Source organism: Pristiophorus japonicus, chromosome 20, assembly GCF_044704955.1.
Source record: "Pristiophorus japonicus isolate sPriJap1 chromosome 20, sPriJap1.hap1, whole genome shotgun sequence".
Lineage (NCBI taxonomy): Eukaryota > Metazoa > Chordata > Chondrichthyes > Pristiophoridae > Pristiophorus > Pristiophorus japonicus.
Genome location: NC_091996.1, coordinates 16,950,861 through 16,966,351, shown reverse-complemented (window position 1 = coordinate 16,966,351; position 15,491 = coordinate 16,950,861). Strand labels below are relative to the sequence as shown.

General features: G+C 45.7%; 1 protein-coding gene across 5 annotated transcripts in view; it reads left to right on the top strand.

Moving 5' to 3' along the window:
• The window catches only part of LOC139233181 (SH2 domain-containing protein 3C-like), a 186,507-nt gene that overhangs the window by 94,105 nt on the left and 76,911 nt on the right, over positions 1 to 15,491 (top strand). For 4 of the 5 annotated variants that reach the window (XM_070863802.1, XM_070863804.1, XM_070863805.1 and 1 more), the window contains one exon: positions 10,793 to 10,832. In XM_070863802.1, coding sequence (XP_070719903.1) covers positions 10,793 to 10,832 — 40 coding nt within the window. Of the gene's footprint in view, positions 1 to 1,074; positions 1,281 to 10,792; positions 10,833 to 15,491 lie in introns of all 5 variants that reach the window. The other variant, XM_070863807.1, reaches the window with a different exon arrangement.

The window sequence follows — 15,491 nt, the reverse complement described above, 5'->3', positions numbered from 1 at the left end:
TCTCGCCAAGAAGGTACTGACTCACGCTGGGATTCCATTCCACAAGCGCTAGAAACCTTCCAGTCCCAAATACCCATTCTTCGTGTGTGTGTGTGTATATATATATATATATCAAATAGAAGGCTATTTGAGCAAGGGGCACCAAAATGGGGCCTGTGCAAGTTGTGGGTACAAGTCCCACTCCGGCGACTTGAGCACATAAATCCAGCCTGACACTCCAGTGCAGTGCCGAGGGAGTGCTGCACTGTCGGAGGTGCCATCTTTTGGATGAGGTGTTAAACCGAGGCGCCCTCTGCTCTCTCAGGTGAACGTAAAAGATCCCATGGCACTATTTCAAAGAAGAGCAGGGGAGTTAACCCCGGTCTCCTGGTCAATATTTATCCCTCAATCAAGGTCACGAAAAAAAAAAGATTATTTGGTCATTATCACATTGCTGTTTGTGGGAGCTTGCTGTGCGCAAATTGGCTGCCGCGTTTCCCACATTACAACAGTGACTACGCTCCAAAAGTACTTAATTGGCTGTAAAGCGCTTTGGAATATCCGGTGGCCATGAAAGGCACTATATAAATCCAAGTCTTTCTTTTTCTTCCTTGCCCAACACCCATACATGTGCGTTTATCAGAAGGAGTCACTGTTTTAACAGTGTGAACTTGGGCTAATTTTTCTCTCCCCCCCTAAAGTTAGCAGGCCAACCTGGCTACGATCAGCCAGCTCAGCACAGAGCAGAGTTTGAACCCTGGTGTAGTAAAGTGGATTGTTGGGCTGAGCTCTAATGAGCTTAGATACTGAGTCCAAACACACAGCCAGCTACTGTATGGCTTAGAAATGACCTGGATCGCTATGTACCGACAGCACCAGCCGTTAGAAGAGTTGGTGAGCAGTAATTGGATCAGCAAAGGCTCTTGTAAATTGTTCGTTTGAAATAAAGCCCGATTGTCCGGTGAAGGGTTGAATGAGCCAGAATACTTGAGTTTCCCGGTGTGTATTGCTGGGGAAGTGCACTTCCTCAAACCTCTAAAAGTTGTAACAAATGTAGTAATTTTGCTCTTTCTTTCCTTCCACGTCTCTCTGGAGGTCTCTGTCTCTGAGTCTCTGGGATCGATTTCAATCGGGACGGCCGCCCGTTTTACACCACTCCCTGTTCTGCTTTCCACGAAGAACACTGATCCGGGTGTAAATCGGCCGGAAAACGGGCGTTCGCCGCTACCGCTCCTTTCCCGAACCGTTAAAATCGCCTCCTCCGTGTCTGGTTATCATGCTCAGTTCCACGCCCCTTTTTTGTAAGTTTATTGTTTTTGTGCTTATCAACTTGTGGGGCATTAATGCTGGAGAAAGAAGACAGACTTACATTTATATAGCGCCTTTTACGACCAACAGACATCTCAAAGCACTTTACAGCCAATGAAGTACTTTTGGAGTGTAGTCACTGTTGTAATGTGGGAAACGCGGCAGCCAATTTGCGCACAGCAAGCTCCCACAAACAGCTTTGTGATAATGATAAGCACTTTGAGACGTGGGGGGGGGGGGTCGTGAAGAGCGCTATGTAAATGCAAGTCTTTAATCTGTTTTTGTTATGTTGATTGAGGGATAAATATTGGCTTAGGACACCAGGGATAACGCCACTGCTTTTCTTCAAAATAGTGCTATGGGATCTTTTACATTTAACGTCTCATCTGAAAGGCACTTCTGACAGTGCAGCACTCCCTCAACATGCACTGGAGTGTCAGCCTAGATTTATGTGCCCAAGTCTCTGGAGTGGGATTTGAACCCACAACCTTCTGACTTAGTGGCAAGAGTGCTACCGACTGAACCACAGCAGAACAAAACACTGTGTGTTTCAGTAATAATCCCTCCCAGTTAGATGCAAACCAGAGCTCCTTCTACTCTGCACAACCACACAAAAGTATCCCCATGCTACCAGTGTGACATGTTCCATTTACTGTACTGTGGCCTGTCTGGCAGTAAATAGTTATTTTCCTCAATCAGGGTGGTTTTATGCTGTGGTCTATGCACGGGGAGTTAAAATAAGATTGCCAAATTCATTCTAGATCGGATCCTTACAGCCAGCAGACCGAGGTGAGCCTCACTTTGTCGGTTGGGACTGGATATGAACCCGGGTGTCAAAGGTCAAAGATCACAGGTGACTGCCGAACCCACTGGGCCGCCCGGTCCCCTCCTCTCAGCCTCTATCTCTCCCACACTTGCAGCAACTTATTCATTTCACCCCTCAAGAGTCATATCCACATTTTTGTAATAATCTGGGAAGTTGTTGAAAGGCCTATTCAGTGCTGATGTCAGAAAAGATTTCAACACTTGTCGGGTAGGACAGTGGAGTTGAACACTTTAGATAAAGAACTTTCATTTATATAGCGCCTTTCACGGCCTTGCAATGTCCCAAAATGTTTTACAGCCAATGAAGTACATTTGGAGTGTAGTCGCTTTTGTAATGTAGGAAACGCGGCAGCCAATTTGTGCACAGCAAGCTCCCGCAAATAGCAATGGCCAGATAATCTGTTTAAATGATGGTTGAGGGATAAATATTGGACAGGACACCTGCTTTTCCTCGAATAGTGCCGTGGGATCTATTACATGCGCCTGAGAGAGCAGACGTGACCTCAATTTAACGTCTCATCTGAAAGACGGCAGCTCCGACAGTGCAGCACTCCCTCAGCACTGCACTGGGGTGTCAGCCTAGATTATGCGCTCAAATGTCTGGAGTGCGGCCTGAACTAATGACCTAGTAGCTCAGAGGAAAGAGTGCTACAGACTGAGTCACGGCTGACACCTTAATGTTAAGGTACAGGTGGGCCAAGATGAACTGAATCCCTTATCTGCGTTTAGATGTGAGGTTGTTTGTCTTTTTATGATGAAGCGTGCCAGAGTGTTTGTACATTTAATATATTTGAGAATATTGTGCATTAAAGAGACATCTTGAGGGAGGACAGTATCCCAGGAGATGCTCCACCACGGAGTGTAATGTAGTGGTAGGGGTGCAGTTGGATGGCCGTGGTGAAGTTACAGTTGCGGTGCTCTGACAATGTAATGAGCAGAACCAGGGCACCCTCCTCATAGCCCCTCCACCCCCGGCCCCCAACATGGAGCAGGACAGACCATGGTGATTCTCCATCCTGGCACACTCTGGCACAGAGATGCTCGGGTCTGGTTTCAGAGCGACACCAGCCTCAGTCCAGGAACTGTCCCTCTCCTGTGCGGAGAAGGAGGAGTGGAAAGATAAAAAACAAGAAGAAAAGAGTGAATAAAATAAGTAAAGGAAAGGTTATTTAGGTTTGATTGTGGTACAGGTAATCTGTTGTCATGGAGATCAGTCCAGAGGAAACACGTTATCACTGGGTGATTGATGGTGGAACTAATCCATAGTCAACAAGGGGATTGTTGGAGAGGGAGCGAACACTATTCGTAGATCTGATAACCTCTCTGTAGAAATATCCCAAATTAACAGCGGAGGGACCCCTGTAGCATCATTTTTTCACATTTAACGTGCCCTATTTTGCAGTGGCTCCGTTGTTTAATGCATCATCCAGCATGGTACTGAGCCATACATCGCAGCAAGGTCCCAGCCTCCTGTCCCCAGTCTGGACTGAGCTGATCGCTCTGAGCCATGGCAGCAGTGGGAGCGAAATGCCCCTGGGTTACTTAGGAGACGAATCAAGCAGGTTTCCTCTCCGGCCGGATGCTTCGTGGGCGCATGTGTTCCGGTTAAGAAAAGGATCGAGCCTGGCTGTTAAGCCCCTGCAGTTGAATAGCCAACTGATGCCTACTGCGTGAGGTACCACACGGGTTTATGGCTTCCATTGAACCCTGAGCCGGCAATATTCAGCACCTTCAGGAGAGGAGGCGAGAAAATTTGCGATTTAAAAAATAATAGTGGCTCTGCAATATAATCGTTTTTTCTCAAGATTGTGGTTTAATTCCCTAACTTGTGTCTGGTTTTTAGAAGCTTTACTTTGGCTCTGTTGTATTTGTTGCCACATTACTCCCAGCTGTATCAGCCGTGGTTCAGTGGGTAGCACTCTCTCCTTTGAGTCAGCAGGTTGTGATTTCAAGTCCCGCTCCAGAGACTTGAGCACATAAATCTAGGCTGACACTGCAGTGACGAGGGAGCACTGCACTGTCAGGAGTCCTGTTTTTCAGATGAGACGTTAAACCGAGGCCCTGTCTGCTCTCTCAAGCGCACGTAAAAGATCCCACGGCCACTATGTCAAAGAAGAGCAGGGGAATTGTGCCTTGTCCTGGCCAATATTTATCACTTAATTAACATTACTTAAAAAGAAAACAGATTATCTGGTCATTACCACATTGCTGCTTGCTGTGCGCATATTGGCTGCTGCATTTTCTACATTACAACAGTGACTACATTCCAATAGTACTTCATTGGCTGTAAAGTGCTTTGAGACGTCCTGAGGTTGTGAAAGGAACTATATATAAATGCAATTTTTTAAAAAACTGCATTATCCATTCAAGGTGCCGGCAGTTTTAGGTAGAGGTTGCGGTGCACAGAACACGTGCTCCATGTAAAGACTCGGCTCGGCCGCTTGTCAAGATGCTCGTGTGAACAGCTGCTTTTGGATCTGTAACTTGAGACAACAACCGACCACATTCCTGACACTCAGCAGTCCTATACACTCAACACTTGTCTAAACATCTTGCAGCAAATTCCCACCCCTGGAGGGCTAATCGCTCACTCTTCACATTCTGGCAATCAACAGGTCCTCCTTTCAAAAACCCCTTTCAACGATCATGTCTTCATTTACCATTAATAATTTGTTGCTGAAGAATCAGTTGCTTCCCTCTTTCCGTATGGACTGCTCTAATAGATGATATAACAATCATTATCATTGGAATAGTCCATTCGAAGAGGAAGGAGCCACCTGAAACTGTGTGGTTGGGCTCTTCTGACGGCTCGCTGGGTGGTATAGCCACACAGACCAGGATGAACATAAGAAATGGGAGCAGGAGTCGGCTATTTGGCCGCTCGAGCCTGCTCTGCCATTCAATAAGATCGTGGCTGATCCAATCTTGGCCTCAACTCCACTTCCCTGCCCGCTCCCAATAATCCTTGACTCCCTTATCCTTCAAAAATCTGTCTCTCTCCACCTTAAATATATTCAATGACCCAGCCTCCACAGCTCTCCGGCGTAGAGAATTCCAAAGATTCTGTTTAGTTGATTTCAAACAGGGCAGCTTTGGGGGCATCAGAATTAGCCTCCGAGCCCCAGGGTTAAGGAGGGTTAAAAAAAAAATCACCTGCTCGTGGCCACTATCCAGTCACTCCCGGCGGCGAGGCTTGTGTGTGGACACTGGGAAGGAATGGGTTAAGGGGGACACACGCACACGCATGCACACGCCATTTGGCCCCTCGAGCCTGCTCCGCAATTTAATAAGATCATGGCTGATCTGATCATGGACTCAGCTCCACTTCCCTGCCGCTCCCCATAACTCTTTACTCGCTTATCGTTCAAAAATCTGTCTATTTCCGCCTTAAGTATATTCAACGACCCAGCCTCCACAGCTCTCTGGGGCAGAGAATTCCATTGATTTACAACCCTCAGAGAAGAAATTTCTCTTCATCTCAGTTTTAAATGGGCAGCCCCTTATTCGAAGATTATGTTTTAGTTCTCCCTATGAGTGGAAATATCCTCTCTGCATCCACCTTGTCGATTCCCCCCTCCCCATTATCTTGTATGTTTTCGATAAGATCACTTCTCATTCTTCTGCACTCCAATGTGTACAGGCCCGACCTACTCATCCTATCCTCATAAGTCAACCCCTCATCTCCGGAATCAACACAGTGAACCCTCTCTAAACAGTCTCCAATGAAAGTATATCCTTCCTTAAATACGGAGACCAAAATTATACGCAGTACTTCAGGTGCAGTTTCACCAATACCCTGTACAGTTGCACATGTTGACATGTTGTGTATTAAATAAAAGATGACTGAAAGCAAGAAGAACTGACCACAATTAATTAATAGCATCATTACACAGCCATTCATTGTCACACAGTTGCCATGTTTTGGACCATGTTAACATCTTGTTAATGGCTACTTTATCTCACGGTAATTGATTTTAATTGCTTCTTCATATTCCCCGCCCTCCACCTTTTAAAAATGAAACATTACCCCCAATGGGAAGGGAAGCAGTCTGTGAAACATTAACCCTTTTACTGATACAGTTCTCTGCAACAAAGCACTCATTATTTGAAAATGATCTTTGTGTAGCTTGTTTTTCCCCAGTGTGCTCTCCTCCTCTCCTGAAAGGACAGCATGCTCACACGCGTGCCACCCACCCGCCCGCCCTCTTGCACTTGGGCCGCGTGAGCCTAGAAGAGTGACTCTTCTCCAGCTTGTCAACCTTGAGAGGCATCGCAACTAATTCTGTCCTTCCCTCCCAGGACTCCACACCTCAATATCATTCGGCAGGGGCCTCTGTGTAATGAATGAAGAATGGGCATCCCCTATAGAAACATAGAAATAAGGTGCAGGAGTAGGCCATTCGGCCCTTCGAGCCTGCACCGCCATTCAATGAGTTCATGGCTGAACATGCAACTTCAGTACCCCATTCCTGCTTTCTCGCCATACCCCTTGATCCCCCTAGTAGTAAGGACTTCATCTAACTCCTTTTTGAATATATTTAGTGAATTGGCCTCAACAACTTTCTGTGGTAGAGAATTCCACAGGTTCACCACTCTCTGGGTGAAGAAGTTTCTCCTCATCTCAGTCCTAAATGGCTTACCCCTTATCCTTAGACTGTGACCCTGGTTCTGGACTTCCCCAACATTGGGAACATTCTTCCTGCATCTAACCTGTCTAAACCCATCAGAATTTTATGAGATCCCCTCTCATTCTTCTGAACTCCAGTGAATACAAACCCAGTTGATCCAGTCTTTCTTGATATGTCAGTCCCGCCATCCCGGGAATCAGTCTGGTGAACCTTTGCTGCACTCCCTCAATAGCAAGAATGTCCTTCCTCATGTTAGGAGACCAAAACTGTACACAATACTCAAGGTGTGGCCTCACCAAGGCCCTGTACAACTGTAGTAACACCTCCCTGCCCCTGTACTCAAATCCCCTCACTATAAAGGCCAACATGCCATTTGCTTTCTTAACCGCCTGCTGTACCTGCATGCCAACCTTCAATGATTGATGTACCATGACCCCCAGGTCTTGTTGCACCTCCCCTTTTCCTAATCTGTCACCATTCAGATAATAGTCTGTCTCTCTGTTTTTACCACCAAAGTGGATTACCTCACATTTATCCACATTATACTTCATCTGCCATGCATTTGCCCACTCACCTAACCTATCCAAATCACTCTGCAGCCTCATAGCATCCTCCTCGCAGCTCACACTGCCATCCAACTTAGTGTCATCCGCAAATTTGGAGATACTACATTTAATCCCCTCGTCTAAATCATTTGTCCTATTTACTAACCCACCCACCCTATCCAAGGACCCCTAACTCGGCACAGACTGGGGACTGAACCTGAAACGTTCCTGATACAGGAACATAAGAACAGGAGTAGGCCATTCTGTATGGCTCAGTTCTAAAGTGGGCCGTGCGAGTACTAACATAGCCACTGTGACAGCCTCCTGCGTGTTTTCAATGTAATTTATGTTAATGGTTATTTATACAGTTGAGTTATTTTTTAAGTATTCATTCCTGGAGTGTGGGTGTTGCTGGCCAACCCTAATTTCCCTTGAGAAGACGGTGGTGAACCGCTGCGGTCCTTGTGGTGAGGGTACTCCCACAGTGCTGACTTTGTCATAGAGGTTTGACACGACTGAGTGACTTGCTCGGCCGTTTCAGAGCGCAGTTAAGAGTCAACCACATTGCTGAGAGTCTGGTGTCACAGACAGGCCAGACCGGGTAAAGGTTTCCTTCCCTAAAGGACATTAGTGAACCAGAAAGGTTTAACCGACAATCCAGTAGTTTCATGGTCACCATTACTGACACAAGCATTTTTTATTCCAGATTTATTTAATTAATTGAATTTAAATTCCCCAATGGTGGGATTTGAACTCATGTTTCCAGATTATTAGTCCAGGCCTTTGAATTGCTAGTTCAGTAACATAATCACTATTCTACCGTACCCAATTTGTGTTTAGTTGACAGAATGCCACCCAGGGATGAATTTTAGACTAAAAAAGGTTTGCCACGCAGGGTCATGCCAACAAACCAAGTAGCTCATCTGAAACTTAAATCTGACTTCTGCCAGGCAATGAGTGGGTTAAACTTGCGAGTGTTCCCAGACCCATGTCTGGTGCAGACTAAAAGGATACACATGCCCCGATCGCTGCTTCCTGAGTTTAAGAGTCTCCGTCACTTTGAGCGCAACAGAAACAGTTGTTGTTCCACCAAAATGTTCTTGACATCCTCTGGAGAGAAAATTTCTGCTGGCTGAGCGCAAACTGGACAACATGGCTGCTGTATTTGGAATACTCTACATTGTGATGAATGGGTTTTGTGTACAGTGCACATCGCATCAAATCTGTACATCACACCCAGAACGTCATGCATGTCCCATGAAAATCACCCGTCATACTTTGACGAGTGTCTTAGATTAAACCACAATCTGTTCTGGTGACCCAGAATTTCTGAGGCAACGTTTGATCCATATGCACCCCTGCAGCAGATGGGATGATGTCACTGTCTCACCAATCCCATCATCATGCATACCTCATGACTGGTACAACATCGAATTATATCGAGTGTGCAGCACCGAAACAGGCCATTCTGCCTACTGGTCATTGCTGGCGTTCATGCTCCACACGAACCTCCTCCCATCCCTCTTCATCCAACCCTCTCAACATATCCTGCTATTCCTTTCTCCCTCATGTGCTTATCTAGCTCCCCCTAAATACATCTATCCTATTCACCGCAGCTACACCTTGTGGTAGCGAGTTTCACATTCTTACCATGTTTTTGGGTAAGGAAGTTTCTCCTGAATTCCCTATTGGATTTATTGGTAACTATCTTATATTTCTATGACCCTTAGTTTTGATCTCTCCCACAATTGGAAATATCATCTCTATGTCCATCCTATCAAACTCTTTCATAATTTTGAAGGCCTCTATTGTCATTATTAGCATCCTGCGAGACTCCCTGCAAGGTAGCAATGCTCCTTTAAAGGCTGGAAACCCCTTCACTGAAAGACGAGAGGAGTAATCAGGCCAGGAAGCTCGGGAGGAAACCATTCTGTCCAAACGTCGGTCCCAGATTCCGTTCCCAGATCAATGTGGAACAAAGTTTGAATAGCTGGAAGTTCGAGTGTAATCCCAGGACGATCGTGAATAAACAGGCCTCCCCTCCCCTTTGGGTTTACAAAGAGAAAATAAGAGTGAGGTCATAGCGGCGAGTCTCTTGATTCATTGCGAGTTTGCTGTGCCAGTTGTTTCCAAGAATAATGTGTATCACCGTAAGAGCCAAGCCGAAAACGATTCCCAGCTCCTGCCCGAGTTCAGGAATTAAACTGAATGAATCTGAATGAACTGAGAAACCAAGGTGAAATACTGAGGAACATGGTGCAGGATACCGCCGAGACCAACAAGATTAGGAATGAGGACGAGGTCAGTCAAGAAGTAAAGGTTGGGTACTGCCAGGTTTGAGTTTTAGAGCCTGTAGATGTAGGGTGAAGGGATTGCCGAGCCATGTGAGGAGTTTAGTGGTTTTGAGGCTGATGAAAAAATTAGTTGTGGTGAAACACTCTTATGAGTCTTGAATTCAACACAGTGAGAATGCAGGGAGGGCAAGAATGTGTACAATGGCATACTTGGACTTTAGTGGGAACAGGACAGGGAAATGTAAAGTGAATTAGACACAAGAACATAAGAAATAGGAGCAGGAGTAGGCCACACGGTCCCTCGAGCCTGCTCCACCACTCAATACGATCATGGCTGATCATCGACCTCAACTCCAATTTCCCGCCCGATCTCCATATCCCTTGATACTCTAGAGTCCAAAAATCTATCTATCCCAGCCTTGAATATGCTTAACGATTCAGCATCCACAGACCCTTTGGGGTAGAGAATTCCAAAGAGTCACAACCCTCTGAGTGAAGAAATTCCTCCTCACCTCAGTCTTAAATGGCCGACCCTTTATCTTGAGACTATGACCCCTAGTTCTAGACTTTCCAGCCAGGTGAAACAACCTCTCAGCATCTACCCTGTCAATCTCCCTAAGAATCTTATATGTTTCTCGGTGAGGATGTTTATATAATTTAAGGGAATGTTGTGTGAGCTGGTTGAATTCAAGATCGCTGAAATATTGGATTCTTGGGGTGGATGAGAAGAGGAGAAAAGTTGATGGTATTTATCTTTTAATTTTCTCTCCTCCCCCAGGTTATGGTCTCCCCAGGCTAAGAGGGCAAGTGGATGATCTGTTCACAAGGCCGCTTGTCCCCTTCTTGGATACTTTCAAAAGGAAATGAGACGAGTACACGAGAGATAAGGAAATAGAAAGGCTGAGATGAGGCAGAGGGAATGGAAGGAGACTCGTGTGGACCAGCATGGACTAGTTGGGTTGAATGGCCTGTTTCTGTGCTGTATATTCAACGTAATTCTATGCAATACTCCAATGCTGCTCTAATCTAGGCCTCCAGGAAGTAGGCTGGTGCAATTCCCTGGTGCCTGGCATCTTCTCTGCCCCTCCGGGCACTGTACATTGGTTATCCAATTCACTGAGTCACCTTCCCAATGTCGATGTCATCATAGCCATCTGTCTTATCCCCGCTGTGCTTAAATAATTTATTTTCCTTATCTTTTCTCTCTCCGCAGTAACCTACAGAACATGGATTCCAAGTCGGAATATGTCAAGGTAAGAGCAACTTGTGCTTTTCTGAAGGGCCGCAGCACTCTGTGGAGCTAACATCCTGTTTACGCACTAAATTGTCCGAATGTTTGTCCGACATCCGGTTCTGGATGAGCAGAAATTTTCTCCAATTAAATATTTAGAAAACCGAAGCCATTGTCTTTGGTCCCCGCCACAAACTGCGTTCCCCAGCCACTGACTCCATCCCTCTCCCTATCTGAGGCTACACCAGACTGTTCGCAACCTTGGCGTCATATTTGACCCTGAAATGAGCCTCCAACCACATATCCATGACATAACTAAAACCGCCTATTTTCACCTCCGTAACATCGCCCATCTTCGCCCCTGCCTCAGCTCATCCGCTGCTGAAACCCTCATCCATGCCTTTGTTATCTCTAGATTTAACTACTCCACATACATAGGCGGTCCCTCGAACGAGGATGACTTGCTTCCACAAGAGTTCACAGATGTTTCAATGAAGGACCCGATGTTCCAGTCCTGAACTCCAATTGAGGGGGTGGAAGATGCCTGTGCGTGGATTTTTTTAACGCGTGGAATTTTTCAACGTTGCACATTAGCCACCGCACGGGCTCAACAGAGCTAGGCCTTTATCCAGTGGCAAGGGTTGAATCAGGACGACTGGAGACCTGTTCTGCTGCACGGACCTACTGCCCACACACATCGCAGTGTGGGCAGGCCCATGTTGCCCCTGGGCCCTCGGCTCTTCTGGGCCCCGTACCCTCATTCACCGCACCTTCGCCCACGATCCAACTCTATTTATAGCCCCGACCTGCGGTGGTGTTCTCACACAGGTCGGGGTGGCCCATGACTACTCCAACACACTCCTGGCTGGCCTCCCACATTCTACTCTACGTAACCTTGAGGTCATTCAAAACTCGGTAGCCTGTGTCCTAACTCGCATCAAGTTCCGATCACCCATCATCCCTGTGTTTCTATGCTCGCCTCGATTTCAAAATTCTCGTCCTTGTTTACAAATCCCTCCATGGCCTCGCCCCTCCCTATCTCTGTAATCTCTTTCAGCCTCACAACCCCACGAGATGTCTGCGCTCCTCTAATTCTGCCCTCTTGAGCATCCCTGATTATAATCGTTCAACCATCGGTGGACGCGTCTTCAGTTGTTTGGGCCCTAAGCTCTGGAACTCCCTCCCTAAACCTCTCCTCCTCTCTACCTCTCTTTCCTCCTTTAAGACACTCCTATTTCGACCAAGCTTTTGGTCATTTGCCGTAATTTATTCTGGTGTGGCTCAATGTCAAATTTATCTGATTTGTCTTATAACACTGGTGTGAAGCACCTTGGGACGCTTTAGTACTTTAAAGGCGCTATATAAATAAAAGTTGTTGTTAACGTCCCTCAGAAGTGAAGCTCGGCTATTGATTGTTTGGTCATTAAAAATTTCCAATCTCCCTGTCCCTACTGGCTGAATAGTGATTAAAATCTCCTCTGTCGCTGTTTCAACATGCATCTCGGTGGTAGCACCTATCCCCTGTGTGGGACTGAGCCATCAGACCAGAAGCTCCGAGGTTCCCTTATAACTGCATCTGTTGAGACCAGTTAACTCAACCGTGCCAAGTTACTTCATCTTGACGGGCAGGAGCGCTAGAATTGGCCCCAGTGCCACGGGCTGGGGGAGGATCGGCCGAGACACTCGCTCCTGACCATCAACCATTGACTCCTGCTGGAAAGTGCACGGCACTCCAGCTGATGACAGCACCAACCTCGGTTCTGCCACCACCCCATGTCCCAATAACCCTCCAATACTGAGTGTCCAGGTTCACACCCGAAGAATGGCCTCTGGTGAGGTACTGGAGAGTGGTTAACCTCCGTGAAACTGTACCCAGCACAAGTCAACGCCTTCAAGACAAAAAATTGGCAGAAAGACATTTTAAATAAACACTTGGAATCGACCCACTGTGAATGTCTGCTTTGCACATCATGACCCTGACGACCGAATTGAGTGTTGTCAAGCACTGAAAGTGAATGCTGATTTTTATAATGTGGTCTATAATAGCCAGTCTATCCTAATGTGTACTGCATCGCCTGTGAGAAATGGCTCCTACAGTAAGTTGAATGCAGGTAATATCCTTCATTCACACTATATTTAGCCCCAATATCTGGCCAGCACCACTTGTTCTCCTGGAGTTAGTTAATGGCAGAAGGATTATTCTATTTACTGTGGCATGTGGAACGCTGTCTCACCATTTGTGATATCTTCTTTACGACATCACAAACACACACTGACAAGATGAGTGTACAGGAACTTGTCAGGTGACCTAGTCACCTGACAAGTTCCTTTTATTGTATTTACAGCAGCAGTTGCATTACCCCAGTAGTCCACTAGGTGGAGCTCTATATAATACCATTCCACTCAGGAAGAGAGAATGAGGTAGAGTTAGCATGAGATGGAGACAGAGAGAGAGTAAACGAGGGCGTGACAGAGAAAACAAATGGAAAAAGTGAGAGCGACCGAGAGGTGTGTGCTACCCACAAACACCCACACTGCGTTCTGATTGAGAAAAAGAGATGGAGTTGTGATAATTGATTGTAGTTATAGTAAGAGCCATCATTCGTGTCTTCCCCCCCCACGCAGGCCACAATCCGCTCACACCGACGGCCTGAGGCTCACTATTCTTTTAAAGGGGAAGTTGATCCTGTTCATAGAACGGTAAACATTGGTAAGTTGCAACAGAATCCTCTGCCCTACCTTCTGAGTCGGGTTCAGCCATGCTATGGATCAATCTGGTATGTAACATTGCCAGCAGTTTCAGCACAAAGATGTCAACGGTGTACCTCCTTTCGCCTGCTGATACTGTGATGGGGACTGGTTACCAGTAAATAGACTTCAGCAAAAGACTCTCCCTCAAAGGTGTAATGTATTTGCTTCATGGGTTCTTTGCTCATGAATTAATAGTGACACATTGCTATTAAGCATTAGTTGATTTATTAGCAAAAGGTTTAACAATCACATTACATATTTATCCACCAGGCTCACAACCACCTGCCTCATCGTGGATCCCCCGAACCCAACTGGCTGGGGTTTTATTGAGTCTTATGAACATCACGTGACTGACTAAACCACTCCCAACTCGACAGCTCTACAACTCTTTTGTTGTAAACTAATAATCAAGTGCCCCCTGATTAAAGGGAGGGGCATACTCTAAAGACTTTTCAGGTGCCCCCTTGTTTTAAAAAAAATTTTTTTTTTTGACAAACCAGTTACCATATTCACAGGTGCATACATCACAAAAGGGAGCTGGTCAGCCGGCCAAATACTGTTTAATTACCAACATATATATATATATATAGCTGAGTGTCTCAACTGTCAATCAATGACACCCAAACAAGCAACTTAATTATTACATTACCAGAGTGTGTAAGGCATTTAGCAAATTGGATGACTGGTTGAGATAGCTCTATTCTGCAACTCACCCATCATGGAATGATACAGCACAGGAAGAGACCATTCGGCCCATCGTGCCTGTGCCGGCTCTTTGGTACAGCTATCCAATTTATCCCACTCCGCTGCTCTTTACCCATAACCCTGTAATTATTTTCCCTTCAAGTATTTATCCAATTCTCTTCTGAAAGTTACCAATAAATCTACTTCCACCGCCCTTTCAGGCAGTGCATTCCAGATCACAACAGCTTGTTGTGTAAAAAAAAAAAAAATGTTTCCTTGTGGTTCTTTTGCTTAAATCTGTGTCCTCTGGTTACCGACACTTCTGCCACAGGCAACAGTTTCTCTTTATTTACTCTATCCAAACCATTTATGATTTTGAACATCTCTATCAAATTTCCCCTTAGCCATCTCTGCTCTACGGAGAATGACCCCAGCTTCTCCAGTCTTTCCACATCACTGAAGTCTGTCATCCCTGGTACCGTTCCAATAAATCTCTTCTGCACCCTCTCCAAGGCTTTGACATGCTTCCTAAAGTGTGGTTCCTAGAATTGGACACAATACTCCAGCTGAAGTCTAACCAGCGTTTTATAAAGGTTTAGCATGTTATGACATAATTTCTTCAAGCAACTTTTTCAAACACAAACCTTCAAGTAGAATATAAGGCATTCACAAAAGTTTTTAACATATTCTATTTCCAATCTGCTTTCAGATTTTTTAATCAGTATATTGAGTTTGATTTAAGGTCGAGCTCACCAAGACCTTGAATATTGCACCAATTTGTTCTTATTGGGGAAATCCAAGGGAAGGACCAGGGTCCCATAGTGCAGGACGCCAGCTATGTTGAAAAGAGTAGGAGAGAAGATGAGATAAATCAAGGAGTTACTATGTGACTCCAAGCTTGGGTTAAAGCTTGTTGTAGGTAGGAGGATGGATGGAGGGAGGCAAGGAGTTCCACAGTTTTCCGAAGGTGTAGTGAGTCTTGATTTTAATAATGATGATGTCGCAGGGAAGGGAAAGAGGCTATTGGACAGTGTATTGGCTGCTAAAGAGGAACAAGAGAGGAAGGTTCATAGACATTCTGATTGTTGTGGTATAAATAGATCAGAGAGAGTCAAGAAAGTTTGTGAAGAAGAGAGAGGATGACCAGGACCCACTGATTTGGGAGTTGAATGGGTAGAAGTAGCTGAAGAGGGTGCTGAATCATAGGATGAAAAACACTAGGCCGAAGTCTTGGTTCTACACCACT